Here is a 17,482-nt window from a genome sequence, read left to right as displayed (position 1 = left end):
CCACAAACAGAATCTAGCGTCAGCTCAGCTGAAAGGATTTTGGGCGATGCGTATTTTCCAACACATAGAATGTCTTTCTGTGAATACCAACCACACTAGTTGAATCTCACGGACTAATTTTAAAATAATGCTTATGTGATCTAAAGCTTGGATTAGTTGCCCCCTTCTCTTCATCTGCAAATACACTAATCCACCACACTGGTAAGGAATGAGCTTTTTTGGTATGGTAGCCTTCTGAGATAGCTCAGGTTGCAAATAGGACAGCCCTTGTTTTGTGATTTCATTAAATGCAGGGGAACTGCATTTGCATATCCTGATTTCAAATAACTCTTTTTAAACAACAATTTCCTATTCATTGCCAGGAATAGGGAAGATATGCCCTAAATAACTATATTTCCTGGCTACCATTTATTTAAACATAACTGTTCTTCATTAGACCTTCACTCACCTTTAATATCCACACTTCATAACATCCTTTTCCTCAAAAGGAAAACAATCTACGTATAAAAACATGTAAAACACCAGAAAATTGCCCATATGTTTCTACTGAATATTTATTTTATAAACAAATCAAAGGCATTTTAAAAAAGAATAGCCAGTCATTTTTTTAATAGTCTACCTATGGTCCATAGCATCTTCTACCTCACCTAGGCAAGGGCCAGAAGATATATCCTGGGATTTTAACACTGTAGTCCACAAAAAAACTTGGAATGGAGTTAGACTGTATTCCGGCAAGGTCTTGATTCCTCCAAAACGAAAGAAGAATTAGTAGATAAAGAAATGCTAAAAAGAATCAGGATTCAGGGCTTTAAACAGCTGGATGGAAGAAAGAAGCTCAACATGCACCAGTATCATACAAAAACAAGCATTATCTGCTGAAATATTCTCTGATCTTATTTTTGCATCCGGTTGCACACTTATTCTGCTGTGCCCTTACAGAGAGAGGCAAGGAGGAGTAGCAAGGTGATCAAAACTCAGATCACAATGCAACCTTTTTTTACTTTTGTATTTGGGCCAGCAAATAAAAATTGTGGGAAGACACCTTAAGTCCAAGACTCTGGAGGACATCTGGATTGTGTGCGGGGGGGAGGGGGGAAATGAATACTCCCATTTGTAGTTGGTGTGTGAGCCACTTTTTCACACATGCACTTTTAAAAATAGCAACACACATAATAAACTAGCATGTTAGGGAAAGGGTGATAGCTTCTCACAAAACCATTTACTTTCAATATGTCAGGAACTTATATTGTTGCCCAATAATGAATCCGATGCCATAAGTGTGTCTCACTTGTCCTACCTGAACTGATTCAGGTAGTGATTCTACAAGACCTCAAGTACATTGGCTCTCTAAACTTTTATAAGTTTAAAAGGCTTGTCTGCATTTAGCTTCCCTTTACAGGAGAAGCGTTAGATAACTGCTCAATGTTTCACCTTTCTACTATTAGGCATTGTCCATATTGAATGTTTTGATCCTATTGTGATCTTGCCTTCCCCATGACAAAACCAGGTTAAAGGTTCATTCTTTACTGCAATGACAGGGTGGTACTTCTAACAGGAAGTATACTACCTAAATCCTGCCATGGGATTATTGGTGTGTTGGTGACAAAGGAAGCAATGCAATCCTTAGTTTGTAAATACTGCATAACAGAAATCGGGGGGGGGGTGTACTTCCTCCAAATCACTGGAATAAGCTTTTGATCTATTTATAAAGACAGGAGGGTAACATATGTCAAGAAGGCACAATGGTTCTCCTCTCCCAGTCCTCCTTTTTCTTTTTAACCCTTAGTGGGCACTTTATCCACAATATATTCATTAAACTACGGAACAAGCGTTATTCCAGATTAATTAATCCAATCAATTGTATGCTATTACTAGGGCAGTTTAAGCTTCTGTGCAGAATTTGGCACTGAATTAAATATCTGAGCAGCTGCACTCAGATTAAAAAAACGATGCCAGCTTCTGCCACCATATCACAAGTGGATAAAAATTGAAATGAACAGGAATTCCATAGATTCAGATAGTGAAAATTTCAAAAGGTTCAGTTCTCCTTGAAGATTATCCCTACTTAGAATTTCTTGTGCTCTTTCCCAGGACTTTCCAGCCCTCTTCTCCATGGCCTCAACAATGCTTCTGCCACGATTGTCTGAAAAAATCCAAGGGCTTTAGAAGCAAAACAGAGAAAAGCTACATCTACACAAACTGTCCTACTTTTAAAGATAATCAACAGCATCTTCAATGCAATTTAAAGCATCATGATTCCCATTGGCTAATCATCAGACTTTACACTAAAGACAGAATTTCATAAGGAGTAATAAGGGGTACCTCAGAAGCAGCGGGTGCAGCTCCCACCTGCAGCCGCAAGAGGGCAAAAAGAGGCAAAACATGCAGTAAAAATAATTCAGAGGGGAAGGAAAGCTGGTGCAGTTTCTTCAATTGCCACTAGAGGGAGTGTCATCAAGGACCTGGCAGGAGCCAGTTTTTTTCTCAAAGAGGTACAATATCTGAACTGGCAATCTGGTACTCTCTGAATAACAACTCCCACAAGCCCCAGGAAACCAATGGAAGAATATTATAGATACTGTAGTCCAGACCAGGGTCTCCAACCTTGGCAACTTTAAGACTTGTGGACTTCAACTCCCAGAATTCCTCAGCCAGCGAAGCAAAGCTGGCTGAGGAATTCTGGGAGTTGAAGTCCACAAGTCTTAAAGTTGCCAAGGTTGGAGACCCCTGGTCCACACCATGTTGGAAAAGGAAGAAAAGGCTTTTTTAAAAATAGGTATTCAGGAGTACCTCAACTTCGTACTCAACCAGCCTTTTCTACATGGGATGCATGTTCCCCCCCTCTTTAGGGCACACAAGTGAACTGCTGGGGGAGCCCTTCCCCCCATCAGCATCCCAGAGAAAGAACGAATCAGTCAATATCCATGGCACTCAAGTCGATGGTGGGCATCCAATGTTCTTGAAGGTGAGGAGTATTATCAATTCTGCCTCTCCACCCATTCCCTGCTCCATCTCCTCGAGTTCACATGAAGGTCCTGCTTCAGCTGATGAGACGATAGAAGACCCAGCACCCGAAGGTCACCCAGTGGCTGGCCCAGCTCAACTCAGACCATTTGTTGATGGTATAAGACATGCCGTAGCCCTAGAGGGAAAAGCAGCACATCATCCAAGTCAGATTCTGACACAGACAACTCTTGATGGTGGAGAGACTGTCATTCAGACAGGGAAGAGTTTAGACCAGGGGTGTCCAAACCTGGCCCCTTAAAGAGTGGTGGACTTCAACTCCCAGAATTCCCCAGCCAGCATGAGCTATAAATATGAGCAAGTTGCTGGCTGGGGAATTCTGGGAATTGAAGTCCACCACTTTTCAAGGGGCCATGTTTGGACATCCCTGGTTTAGACCATCTCCTTTCAAATAAATACGCAGGCCTAGTCTTTTGTCACAAGCAAGTTCCCCTAAGTTGGTAACTGACTTGGTAGTTTCCAGACTAACTGGAGACGATGGCCACTGAAGTTCAGAATTTCACTCTCGATCCTTTACAGCAAAAGCAGGAAACTGAATCCAAACAGACCTTAGATCAGGAGTGTCCAAGTGTGGCCCCTTGAAGAGCGGTGGACTTCAACTCCCAGAATTTCCCAGCCAGCATGAGCTATAAATATGAGCAAGTTGCTGGCTGGGGAATTCTGGTTTAGACCATCTCCTTTCAAATAAATACGCAGGCCTAGTCTTTTGTCACAGGCAAGTTCCCCCAAGTTGGTAGCTGACTTGGTAGTTTTCAGACTAACTGGAGATGATGGCCACTGAAGTTCAGAAAGGCTGAGCCTTTCTTAGTGGGATTTTCCCCCTCTTCCATGATTGCACTGAGGGATTTCCTTTTTCTGTCACTGCTGTCACTGTTACGGTTTTTAAGTTTTGATCCCTCAGGATAATTAAGATACATTTCAATAGGTACCAGTAATACCTAGTGCAGTCTTAAGCAAATAATAAACAAAGATCTGCTTATCCGATTAACATCAGCATCCTTAATAAATGCTTGTTTCCAATCAGCTATGGAACTGATTGCCAAATTAGGCCAAATAAGAGTGTCACCTTATTCCGGCCTTCCATGAAAACAAAGTTGGCCATGGGACGTGGGGGTGGGGTGAAGAACAGCCTCCAAGATGAGACATTGGAGAGGATTTTATGTGTGAACCACTACAGAAAGGGAGCAACACTCAGTCCAAGTAGCCATAATCTGTGCTCCAATATGTGCAAACAATGCTCTAAATCAGGGGTCTCCAACTTTGGCAACTTTAAGACTTATGGACTTCAACTCTCAGAGTTCCTCAGCCAGCAAAGCTTGATTGACATTCCACTTTACAACTGTGTCACTTAGTGACAGCTCAGTTACCTTTGGTTAAGTGAGGTCTACCTGTTATCAGTCTGCAGTCTGGATGATGGTGATGATCCCCACCATTTCCCAATACCATCTTTGTCTGCTCTACAACAGTGTGGCAATGGCATATTGCTGTCAACTCGCAAAGCATTCCTGGCCTGCTCTCGAGTTGCCATAGGCAAGGGGGGGATGGGAAACCGACAAAGCAAAACGGCAGCCACAGACGGGAGCACATTGCAGACATATCTTTCTCAAGGCTGTCTCCCAGGGTTACTGACAGCGGTTGGAGGGGAGTGGTCTCTACAACCCTGGAAATTGCTCCGGTGGCGATGTGATTGATGACATACCCTGGGGGGAAGGGGAGGAAACAGGGTCATGATTAGGGCCATAAATTACGTGGGGTCAGAGTTGGCTTCATTTGAGTACTTGCTGACATGGAGCTCCTAATAAATAACTGGATTTCTTTTGAAGCTTTGTTCTAGGCTCATGATTTAATTAGGGCATCCATTGGAACCCTGACAATATCCTTCCCTCTGATCTGGCTTCAGACATCACGAGAAAGGCAGAGCAGAGACGATTCTGTGTCCCTCTGAATTTTCAGGGAAAGTTCATGAAGTCCTGGTGGATTGGTCCCTGAACCTGCTGCCATCCTCGTGCAGATAGGAGATGAGATTAGCAGTTGTGTGGCACATCCGCCCATTATTAGATCAATTAGGCTAAAATAAAGGGGTGGGGGTCTCTCAGATAAAATAGGTAGTCCTTGTTTCATGACCACAATTGGGACTGGGAATGGTTGTTAAGCGAAGTGGTTACTAAGTGAAATTATAACTGTGTTTATAATCTTACTTCAGCTTTTCTTTGCTTTAAAGACCAGCAAAGGTCATAAATGTGAAGACTGGTCACAAAGCTGATTTTTCATTACTACATTTACCTGTACACTTTTTTTTAGGACTGTTCCAAAAATACATTCAGCACAGGTATCCCGTAAAATTTCTATCCTGCCACTCCCCGCTATCCTGGATATCTCACCTGTTCTTCCATAGAGTCATCGGCATCCATATCAAATAATGAGCCTAAGTAGGCCAAGTGGAAGACAGCGAGAGCCCCAAAGAGCAGGTTGAGGAGACGAACCCAGAGATTCTGTAGTAGCAGAAGAAGCATCAGAGGTTCAATCCAACTGTAAAAAAGCAGGATTCACCCCGCCACTCTCCCAACCAACATAAACAGCCTAGTCAAGAGGCTTCATATACGAAGCAACACGTTGCCTTGTTATATCAGGCTTCAATGATCTTCAGACCCAAAAGCTGAAAGAGATTTCAGGATCAGGAAGGCTTGACCCTGCTAGACCCAAGGTACAATCTTTGGCACAATCAGTTGAGGCTGTAGGACAGTGATGGCTAACCTTTTTGCCGTCACGTGCCAAAAGCACAGGGGGAGGGGGGGGTCTCACGCATGTATGCCCACACCCATAATTCAATCTGTCACGCGCCACGCCACGCCCCCACGCATGCATGTGTGACCTCCCCCACACCCTGTTTTGGATCTAGCCTCCAGAGGCCGGAAACGGCCCATTTCCCGATTTCCGGTGAGTCCAGTAGGCCCATTTTTACCCTCCCCAGGCTCCAGAAGCTTTCCTGGAGCCTGAGGAGGACAAAAACAGCCTCTCCCCCCCCAGATGCCCTCCAGAGGCTGAAAACGCCCTCCCAGAGCCTCTGCCCAAGCCCTGTGCTTACCTGGCATCCAAAACTGGCCACGTGGGGACTCCTGGGAAGGGAGGGGCAGCGTGGGTGGGGCCAGCCGAAAATCAGCTGGTGTGCATGCATGCATGCTGGAGCTGAGCTAGGGCAACGGCTCGCGAGCCCGCAGATATGGCTCCGCGTGCTATCTGTGGCATGCATGCTATATGTTCACCATCATGGTTGTAGGGGACAGGGTTGAAGCAAGGAGTGGGCAAGGCCAAAGTCAGAAGTGGGTAGGGATATTTATTCTTTCACTGACATTCTACTTTTCCTCTCTCATGTACTGGAAAGAGAGACAATGAGCAGTAGGTGACAATGACCAAAAAGATGAGGTGTGAGCTCATCTCCTGCAGATGTGTTGTAGAAACCAAGGGCCGTATGCAGTCCCACAGCATCAAAGCTGCACACCTCATGCTAGAATATTATTCTAGCATGAGGTGTAAAAGGGAACGGGCTCTGATTCCTTGAGATTTCAGCACATACTTACCGTGCTGTGGCGATGTGAGCATCCTGGTTGACACTTCTTGGAGAGTATACAGGCATCAAAGATGACAGACAACCTCTTTCTGAGAACTAAATGGAAACCAGGCAAGCAAAGTTGTGCTCAAAGTTGTCCAAGATTTAGCTCTTAAGTCTTGGTTTGCTTAACTAAGGAATGTTTATTCCAAACAAATTTTCTATAATTGGGATTCAATGCAGCATTCTAATTTGTTAGCTGCGGTGACAGGAGCTTTGACTATCCTGTCCCTCCCAAATGGAGGAGAGAAAAATGCAAAAAATTCAAAAAGTTTACTACAGATTGTACACCGAACTGCAAAATGATATTTGTCTTTAGATCATTTCAGGATAATTAATTATAGATCTGGTTGGCTTGTGAGCCAGTGCGATATAGTGACGAAGGTGCTGGCCTAGAAACCAGGAAATGATGAGTTCTAGTTCTGCTTTACGCATAAAAGCTGGCTGAGTGACTTTGGTCAGTCCTATCTCAGTCCAACCACTTGATAGGGTGATTATTTGGGGAAATGGGAAGCATGAGTGTGTTTGCTGCCTTGATCGAGAGATGAAAAATTAGATAAAAATCTATCAAGGGAGGTTCTGCTAAAGACACTGAAAGTTGTTACTTGCCATCTGGCAATTTCTTAACAAGCAGGTTATTGTGATGATGGTGCCCACATTAAAACTGCAAGGAAGTGGAGGAGTGAGCATTAATAACACATCTTTTAAGTGCCAATTGAAAATTTACTTGCTGATCAAAATCTTCCTAGTATGAATATTAGAAAAATGCTTTCCCCATCTTTTTAAGAAATACGTTTCATTAGATGAGGCTGTTATCTACAATAAAAGCAATAATAAAATATATAAAATAGTATTTTATCTGACTTGGCTTTGGCACAGAAATCTGACAATGGAGAAGGGAAAGGAAAGCAGAACATCTCAGCAGGAGAAAAACTGCAGTGAATGACTCACCATGTTCAATGTAAGTGATGAAGCCGAGTGACAACAACACAGCAGCCAAATGGAAGCTCAGCCCCTAAAAGAAATGAGATTGCAGTAAGAATGGTCACATCAAACCCTCTTTGTACCAGGTTGTCTTTAAAGGTAGATGCACAGAACAGTTGCCAAGACGACTGATTTCCCAAGGCACCACATAAAAAGTGGACAGCAATTCTTTTCATATGAACAGATCTCCCCCCAAAAGGAAATAGCCAGGAAACATAGGGGAAGTAAGAACAACTTTGTCAGATATGCCCCAATTTTGTCCTTTAGTTAAGAAAGACCCTCGACTCCATTTGTAGTGAAAGGTATACTTTTACTAAAAATCAAGTGGATTACAGTATAGCAAAGCCAGAACTGATGTTTGCGCGCCAAACTTTCCCGGTTAACTTTCCCTGTTCAGTTCCTCCCCCTTGTTAGTCCCTTATTGTCCAATTACATTTGAATAAATTGTTTTGGTAACTGTCTCTTCAACAAGGACTGTTTGGTGAGCTGTTACATTCCATTCCCAGTGCTTTGACTTTGAGATGATATCGCTGGAAAATACGATGAACAGTACTTCCCTCCTCCCCACCGGCTCCCTCCCCCCAAAGTTTATGGCAGACTGACAGCTGGTGAATGTGAAGCTTTAGCATATGATAGCAGCTCTGACAATGTTAAAGTCAGCCGGACTATATAAACCACGGGTGTCAAACTGGATTTCTTCAAGGGCCGGATCAGTATTGTAGTTCTCCTCCACAGGCCAGCGGGGGGGAGGGGAAGGCGGGGAGCAGAGGGGCAGGGGGGGAGAGACGGGACGGACAGTGAGCCAGGCCAAAGCACTGAGGAGAAAGAAAGAAATGAAAGAGAAAAAGAAAACTCCCCTGGTAATTATGAGGCAGGGAGAAAATTTTAGTGGACTTACACTATTGATCCTCTGAGGAAATAAATCTGCTGTACCCTGAAACTCCCATAAATCCAACCTTCACATAGTTGGCTTTGTCAGAGTATATTCATGAACTGGAATAGGGCATAGCAACAGGTCAGCCAATAAGGGCTGTTTGGTAACTGAAACATAGTATGGGACCATAAGACAGTTTGGAGTCTGGGTGTGGCTTAGACTTAATAAAGTGTATATAAAAGTTGGTTTGGCTTCTAATGAGTGTCTCTGTACAATATATTAGCTTCTGTATCTCTCTACTCTGTAATGACTTGCTTCTATGAATATTGCTTCTGTGTTCCGGATTTTGTATGCTGAATTCTCCTGTATGGTATTGTATATAAAGAAGTTTCTTATGTAATTTGAATCCTGCTGAAGATAATTTGTGTCTGTTTGTGTGTGCTGAAACAAACCCCGACAGGCATATACAAATGGGTAAAGGCTAGTTAAAAAGGTAAAGGTTCTCCTCGCACATATGTGCTAGTCGTTGCCGACTCTAGGGGGCAGTGCTCATCTCCGTTTCAAAGCCGAAGAGCCAGCACTGTCTGAAGACGTCTCCGTGGTCATGTGGCCGGCATGACTCAACGCCAAAGGCGCACGGAACGCTGTTACCTTCCCACCAAAGGTGGTCCCTATTTTTTCTACTTGCATTTTTACATGGGTTGTAGCTCCAGCCCCCAAACCTGGCCCCATGCCCGAAAGTGACTCTGAGAGTGAGGGGGAAGGGCCGGTAAGGCTTACCTCAGGAGCACCGATTCCTTTGGCCCAGCTCCAGGAGCCAGAACCAGGCCATTCGGAGGACATAATGAGGCCGACATCCCCTGATTCCTCCCTTCCTCAGGCTACGCCTACAGACGCAGCTGATAACCATACTAATCAAGCCTGGACTGACCCGTGCTTCAGAAGATTAGAGAGGCGGCGTCATCAAAGGGAAGGGTGGAGCTTTGGGACTGCTCTCACTTCTACGGGAAGCAAATTAGCTGAACCGTGTCGAAGTGAGCTGAAGTCTTAATCTGTTTGAACTTTTTGGCAGGCAGCTGCGTTTTCTCAGCCAGGACCGATAGGAGCCGTGTAACCACTGGCTGTAGGCCAGCTCGTTACTCCAAAGTGAGGACGGAGACAGAACAACGTGCTTTCAAAACTGCTAGGTTGGCAGAAGCTGGGACAAGTAACGGGAGCTCACCCTGTTACACGGCAGCACTAGGGATTCGAACCGCTGAGCTGCCGACCTTTCGATCGACAAGCTCAACGTCCTAGCCCCTGAGAAACAATTTGCCTTTATGGAAGAATCTGGTCAAAAATTCTAGAGAGAGTACAAGGAGGAAAAATACCATCCTTTACTCCAAAAAGGAATTTATGTATTTATTTATTTATCTGTGTATTTCCAGCCATTCTATCTTGCTCAATCTCTCCTAAATATCACCTGACTTACTGATTACTGCACGTATGGGACAAGTAACTAGAAGTTGGAATTTGTAGATCATTATACAGTGATGCACTGAGATTCCCTCACAGTACACTAATTTGACCACATTTAAGGATTGGCCCTCAGACTTTTAAAGATTTGTTTATGCTGCAAGATCCAGAAATGGAATATGTTTATAAAGTTTATAGAGTTTATAAAGGGATACTCACATGTAAGAGGGCACTAGCTGCGTAGGTTACAATGATGGCCGAGAAGGTCCCCAGTTTCAAGGAGTTCTTAAAAACATCTGAAATAGATGGAATTGGTCAGCTGAGTCATTTCTCTCGCCCTCCCCAAAAATCCCAGTTCCAATCATTAAGGAATTATATGTCCAGTTCCTCTATGAGGCTGAGCTATTAGCATCCTTTTGGAAGCTACTGGTATCTCTCAAACCATCGGCTTTCATAAAAAATTGCCTCTGAATAGAGTTTTAATCCATCTAATGGTTTCTTGTAGCCATGGCTTTTGTGGCTTTATTCAAACTGCTTAAAAGCAAGTATGCTGATGGCCATCACGTTTCTGGTAACAAATCCTGAAGGTTAATTATGCCTGATTATTCCCTGTTTCTGGTTTGAATCTGTCGCTGATCAAGATCAGACTTTATAGGAGGCCCTGCATCTCTTGAAAACAAATTAGCAAAATAGACAATTATTTGGGATTTGTCAAAAAATAATTTTAGCTGTATATTTTTTTACAGCTATGTGATTAGAATCCCATCACCAGCAATGTAGGTGTGTGTTTGTGTGGGGTTGCTTCTATCGTGCAATTTCACAGTTCCCCACATGCTGCAACACAGTCCTACAGAAGTAGCCTTCCCAGAAGTGATTCTAAAATCACATGTGACATCTAGGAAGGCAGCCCCATAGCTTCAGACCATGTAAGTGAGGGGCAAAATCCAATGAACATAATGCATCAGTAGAAATAAGACTAGCAAGCACAGCCCACAGTCCATCTTCTGTCATACAAATTGAGTTGTTTTATCCATTCCTTAATTCACAACTCCAAAATTGTTATCACTCAAAGTGCAATGTAAAATATCCTTTGTTTAGTTTTGGTTTAACGTATGAACTTGGCTATTTATAAACCACAGTGAGAGCAGAAAGCGTATATGATCCTAACCAAACCATGACTGAATCAATCATCTTACTGCAATTACTTTAGAAATGTCTGAAAGTCTACAGCCCACAAGTTAAAACCATCCTTGGTCTATCTCTGCACTTACCAAAAGATCCATAAAAATAGGAAGCATCTAGCCGAGCTTTTCTTCATCCTGTTTTTTTAGATGTATTCCCTTCACCCACAGCTAATATAACCATTATTATTGAAACCTTTTAGTAATAAGAGCAGGAATGCAAACAAAGAAGAGCCAGAAATACGACCTCCTCCATCTGGTGGAGTCATTGACAGGATTTTAGGCACAGGCACTTAAAGCTAAGAGCTCCACTCAGAACACACAAAGTGTCCTACAGACAAGACAGATATAAGCATTCTCACAGGAGTTTAGCCATCGTGACATAGGCAGGTTCCAGCTGGTGACCACCTCCACCATAGAACGTGGCAACTCCACCCTCAGAGGATGAGACACTCTCAGGTCCCTAAAAAGGAGAAATGAATCAACAATTACTTGGGGCAGAACGCAGGGGGGATCTCTGATATCAGGGATCTATTGAGCCTGAATTGTCCAACTGGCATATTTAAAAAGATGTGAAGCTCCTGGGGTCTTTTCTATCTTAGCAGGAACTTTAGAAATTGTCTGATGGCTGTTCCAGGAAAGTGACTTGAATATAAAAAAATAACAGGCTCCAGAATCTGAAGCAAACAACGCATTTGTTTTAAAAATAGGAATGAAAGAACTCCGTTTTGTGGTTCCCATGGAAATCACACCCAAACATCTCAAGAACAAGTAAAAGAAACAGGTGGACAGTCTTTTTCAACTTATGGACTACCATCGGTCTTCTGAAACCACTGTGGAGCAATGATTCAGGGGTGGGTCCCACTTACCTTTGCTACTGGTTCGCAACAGGAGCGCGCACGCGGCAGGGGTGAAATCCAGCAGGTTCTGACAGGTTCTGGAGAACCGGTAGCGGAAATTTTGAGCAGTTCAGAGAACCAGCAAATACCATCTCTGGCTAGCTCCAGAGTGGGGTGGGAATGGAGATTTTGCAGTATCCTTCCCCTGCCATGCCCACCAAGCCACGGCCACAGAACTGGTAGTAAAAACATTTGGATTTCACCACCACTGCACGGCGCTTCTCTGCACATGTACAAAAGCTTCTGTGCATGCGCAGATCGTCCGTGATGATGTATGGGCAGGAGGGCAAAGCCTCTCACCGTTACTACCGGTTCGCAAGATCCAGACTGAACTGGTAGTAACCCACCACTGCAATGATTTCATAAGCGAGTACACCAAGGTCAGGTCAGTTCTGTTTCTCCCACAACATTGCAGTTAGCCTTATAATCAATTTTGAAATACTGTATTATTAATAATTAAATATGCATTAAGCAACAAAACTATGTTTATAATTAAGCAAGCAATATTATTCTGCCCATCCTTGGATTGCCTTGGATGATTTTCCCAATTAAATTAACATGGCAGATTTTTTTTCATCAGCTTCCATAACCTGAAGAGTAATGATTTTAGAAAACCACTGTGGAAAAGGACACCTTGGAGCAAAGAATACGTGGTTTTTTTAAAAAAAAATTGTTGGGTTTTTTTTGTTTTGTTTTTTTGCATCCAGGAATCGTGCACATCACCTTAAACTCATTGGAGAAAAACTGAGAGAAAGAACAAAAGAAGACTAGGAATAAAAACAGTAACAAATGTATGAGGATTACCCAAATCTAAAAGAAAAATGATCTTTTACTTCGTTCCTAAAAGATATCATATCTTCGCCAGACTAGGCTTTTCATATATATATTTTAATACGTTTCCGATTTGCCTTCTTTGTTCCCAATTGTGCTTTGAGAATTTGAAGTTTACAAGCAAAGGATTCCAGGCGCCATCTTCCACCCCCTCTTACCATTTCAAATTCTCCTTTTCCTCTGTAAAACCTGATCCTGCCAGGGTAGCTGTAGTTTCAGACAGAAAGCCCACAAAGTAATTGCTGAAATGGAAAGAACTGGCACTCTCGTAAGCCCTGAGCCACCTGCACATAAGAAGAGATGAGAATTTAGAAACTCGTGAAATATTTGCACACCCGATTTTCCAAGAGAGGTTTAAGGTCCTATATGGAGACTTACCTCATTAATGTACTCCTGGCATGCACAAGAAAGGAAAGGAAAGAAGTCAAACAGGAAACAAGAAAGTAATCAATACACTGGTTAGAGACTATTGTATGTATTGAGTGTTTGCTAAAGTGCCTACGTGAAGTTAGAAAGGAAAAAAAAAGCAAGATTCTAGTTGCAACCCACTGACACACACACACACACACACCCCGCAAAATATTTTGAAATGATAGTTGCGGATATAGATGATGAGGCAACACAGATGGATTTAATGGCCTGAGATTTTCCCTTCATATGCCATGTAGCATGAAAGATTAAAAGAAATGTGTATGCTGATAGTCATTTGTCGTAAGTCACACAGGCCTCTAAATTATAGCCCTATTCTCTAAACAGGCCAATTCTTCAATAGGCAGAAATTCATGCAAACGTTCAGCTACCTCTGGCCAAATTGTATGTTTCAATAAATCTCTAAGTGAATGGAAATTGTACATGGAACAAAATGAAATATAACATTCTTTTGCAAATTTGAGTGCAAACTTACTATTTATCGTATTTTTCAGTTTATAAGAAGCACTTTTCCTCCCCCCAAAAGTGGGTGGAAATTTCTGTGCGTCTTATAGAGCGAATACTGCCAAAGCCCCGCCTACCTGCCAGCCCCCACCTGCTGGCCTCTGCCTCCCAGCAATTTGCCTCCTTGTAGCAACAGCAAACAGCCTGGTAAGTTTAACCACAGCCTGATTTAGCACGAGCAGCTGGTTAGTGGTTGGATCGGCCTCCTGGAATACTGCTCATCAGCTGTTCCAGGCTGTGGGGATTGCCGCTGCCTCCACGCACCCCATTTTCAGCCTGTTCTAGGCGGCAGGGATCAGCAGCGATAGGTGACAGTGGCAATCCCTGCCCCATGGAATGGACTCAAAACAGGAGACATGGAGGCTGAAAATGGGGCATGAGAAGGTGGCGATAAGTGACGGTGATGGGTGGCGGCAATCCCTGCAGCCTGCAATAGCTGATCGGCGGTATTCCAGGAAGCCAATCCAACCACCAATCAGCTGCTTGTGCTAAATCAGGTTTTGCTGAAGCTGACCAGGCAATTTGCTACAAGGAAGCAAATTGCTGGGGTGGGGGGGTAGAGGCAGATTTTTTTTTCTTGTTTTCCTCCCCAAAAGCTAGGTATGTCTTATGGTCCAGATCTTCTTATGTGAGAAACACGGTATATGGCATTACTTTACATGTAGAAAGAAAATAGCAAACATAGTAGGTGCAAAAGTTACATTCAGAATTTGTAATACTCCTTTGGCTGAAATAATAGCTTCCAAATATTTCCTATAGCCAGTTGGGAATCCTTCCATTGTTGCCTCTGGAATTTCCCCCAATCTTATTTGCAGAACTTTTCTAGCTGAGAAATATTCCTAGATCTGCTTTCATTCATTTCATGTTTGAGCTCTTCCCCACAGAATCTACCTACGTATAAATGTTTAATGGCGTGTACATACTCATTTCTGGCAGCTCTGCCTTTATAGACTTCATTCATGATGCCAGATTGCTACATGGTGAAGTACTGCTGTTGTAGGTAGGTAAAGGAATCCCTGTGGATTTTACTCTGCTAAGTATAGGAGGTAGTGCTCATCTCTGTTTCAAGGCCATTGAGCTAGCGCTGTCCAAAGACATTTCCATCATCATATAGCCAGGATGACATCACTGCGCACTGTTACTTTCCCACCAAAGTGGTACCTATTTATCTACTCGCATTTGCATGCTATCAAACTGCTAGGTTGGCAGGAGGTGGGGCGAGGACTGGAGCTCACCCCATCAAGTGGCATTCGGATCTCAAACCTGGGCTGCCGGCTTTCCAGCCAACAAAGCCCAGCATCTTAACCTCTGACCCACCGCACTGCCCTTATTGCTGTTGTAGGGAGAGGATGAAATTCAGTTACGGGAAAGGAGGTTCAAGGCACTTAAAGAAGAGTATCTAGTGAGACCCGAAACTGACTTGATCCAGAAGAGCTCATGCAAGCCAACCAGGGCTATGAATTTTAACTCTTCTCAAATAAATACTCCTGGATGAATAGTTTATATACTTTAGAAATCTACAACTGGGTCCTCTGGGATAATCCAGCATTCCCTAGCAATTCATATTATACAATCTGAGATATGCTAGAAATTTCCTTGACTCGATTTCTATTATACTTTTCTAGCATTGTTTAGATCCAAGATTCATCTCCTGACCTACTGTAAGTCTCACAAAAACCTCCTGCTCCCATGTAAAACTAGATAATTTTAAGAATATTTTTCTGGCTATTATGTGACAAGATCTCTCCTGTTTGACTCCGCTTCCATTTTTTTTTTTGCTCTCGTTCTAATTGCTCTTGCCTTTCTCTCCCATGCTCCCTTAAAGAAAAAGCAATTGCTTTCTCTCCCTCCTGGCAAGCTTCCCATTGATTAAATTCTGTAGAAAACACTGCATTAGAGGCAATTCCTCCTCTGGGCTAGACCAGGCCTGATGGATCAGGAGGTGGGGTTTCTATGGTGATTTTAAAAGAATTAATTCTTGCCAGGAATAGAATAGAGTAGAATAGAATTTTTTAGTGTCCAAGTGTGATTGGTGTATATGCTCTCTGTGCATAAAAGAAAAGATATGTTAATCAAAAATCATAAGGTACAACACTTAATGATAGTCATAGGGTACAAATAAGCAATCAGGAAACAATCAATATAAATATAAATCGTAAGAATACAAGCAATAAAGTTACAGTTATTCAGTCATAAGTGGAAGGAGATGGGTGATGGGAACAATGAGAAGATTAATAGTAGTGCAGATTTAGTAAATAGTTTGACAGTGTTGAGGGGAATTATGAAGAAAATCAAAAAGGCCTGTTCAAGGCTTTCCATTGCACCTCTAATAGTTTCTCAGCCAGAATTGGGCATAATGGCAATTGTAGCCAACTGCACCTGGAGATACATACCTGAGGAATCTTCTATTCACAAACACACACACACAATGTAGCCTTTTTCACCATACAGGTAATCCTTGATTTACGACCACTATAGGATAGGAAAATCTATCAATAAGCAGTACGATTGTTAATTGAGGTGTCGGGTGACAGCAGCTAATTGCATGACCTTTTTTTCCCATAGTCATTAAACACATCATCATGGTCATTAAGTGAATCGCAACTTATGATCTCATCTGCTGGCTTCCCAATGATTTTGCTTGTCAGAAGCTAGCTGTCAAGGTGGCAAAATGGCAATCACGTGACATTGTGATTGTCGTAAATGTATCATGGTTGCCAAGGTTGCCCAAATCACGATTGCTATGAGGACCAGTCGTCACTTTTTTTCCTCATAATTTTGAATGGTTGCTAAATGAATGGTCATAAGTCGAGAGCTGCCTGTAAATACAATGTTCTTCACTCTGGCTGTTTTCTTGCAAGTAAACAAGTCAGACTACAGATTTTTCCAGCTAGGAAATAGCCTATGAATATGAGCAGAGATGGATTAACACATCATGATAATTCCGGTCATGGAATCTATTGAAGTAATGACTCTTAACTAATGTTTGGAGAAAGCAGGATGCCCTGTGGCATGGAAAGTCACCTGGATTTTAAATTTGTTATACTCTTTACAGGCAAAATAGTTGCTGTTAAAGCACTGACTTCTGAAATATATTCCAACTGATACCTTATACCAAGTTAGGTTCCAATGTCTTATTTCAGCACCCATGAGGTGGCATTTCCTTCTCAAGAAACCAATGAAGTTCCACTTTGATCTAGAAAAAATCCATTCTGGAGTGTATGCTTCCAGCTGAGCGATCTGATTTCTGGTGAGAAAGTCTTGTGGACAGACTGATTGCCTGCTTTTCTGCTTTCCAATAAAAGCTGCTGCGCCAAGAATGCACCTATTTCTTTAGTTTAGGGCTGACCATAGTATTAGGTGGATGGAGCATAAATTCACCTGGGTAAGCTATTTGGAGCTGGGATGTGTTGGCTTTTCATAGCCTTTCTTCTTCTCCAACAACCAGCGGAGTTCCAAAATATTGTCTAATAACTTCCCAGTAGTTTTATTCTACTAAAGGGCTTTTCACCCATCTTCTCAGTAAAAATGTCTTTCAAATTTTACTAATGTTCTAAGGAACTGTGATAGCATGCTAAGAATAAAAAAAGTAATTGTTTGTGTCCACTGATTGTGCTCAGATTTTTGCCACCACACTTTCCAACATGACAAATTGTCAAAATTGGCTGTGTGTAAGATATATACTGCCTCTGCA

At 42.6% G+C, this 17,482-nt stretch overlaps 1 protein-coding gene across 3 annotated transcripts in view; it reads right to left on the bottom strand.

Moving 5' to 3' along the window:
• PORCN (porcupine O-acyltransferase) overlaps window positions 1–17,482 on the bottom strand; it is a 30,845-nt gene that overhangs the window by 1,076 nt on the left and 12,287 nt on the right. For 2 of the 3 annotated variants that reach the window (XM_058166551.1, XM_058166552.1), the window contains 7 exons: window positions 13,014–13,139; window positions 11,488–11,588; window positions 10,164–10,240; window positions 7,583–7,646; window positions 6,603–6,688; window positions 5,406–5,516; window positions 539–3,142 (listed from right to left, as the gene is read on the bottom strand). In XM_058166551.1, the coding sequence (XP_058022534.1) occupies window positions 3,041–3,142; window positions 5,406–5,516; window positions 6,603–6,688; window positions 7,583–7,646; window positions 10,164–10,240; window positions 11,488–11,588; window positions 13,014–13,139 (667 nt within the window). In that variant the 3' untranslated portion in view covers window positions 539–3,040. Of the gene's footprint in view, window positions 1–538; window positions 3,143–5,405; window positions 5,517–6,602; window positions 6,689–7,582; window positions 7,647–10,163; window positions 10,241–11,487; window positions 11,589–13,013; window positions 13,140–17,482 lie in introns of those variants that run through there. The other variant, XR_009153161.1, reaches the window with a different exon arrangement.

The sequence above is a fragment of the Ahaetulla prasina genome, chromosome 2 (assembly GCF_028640845.1).
Source record: "Ahaetulla prasina isolate Xishuangbanna chromosome 2, ASM2864084v1, whole genome shotgun sequence".
Taxonomy (NCBI): domain Eukaryota; kingdom Metazoa; phylum Chordata; class Lepidosauria; order Squamata; family Colubridae; genus Ahaetulla; species Ahaetulla prasina.
This window is presented reverse-complemented; position numbering and strand designations above follow the sequence as displayed.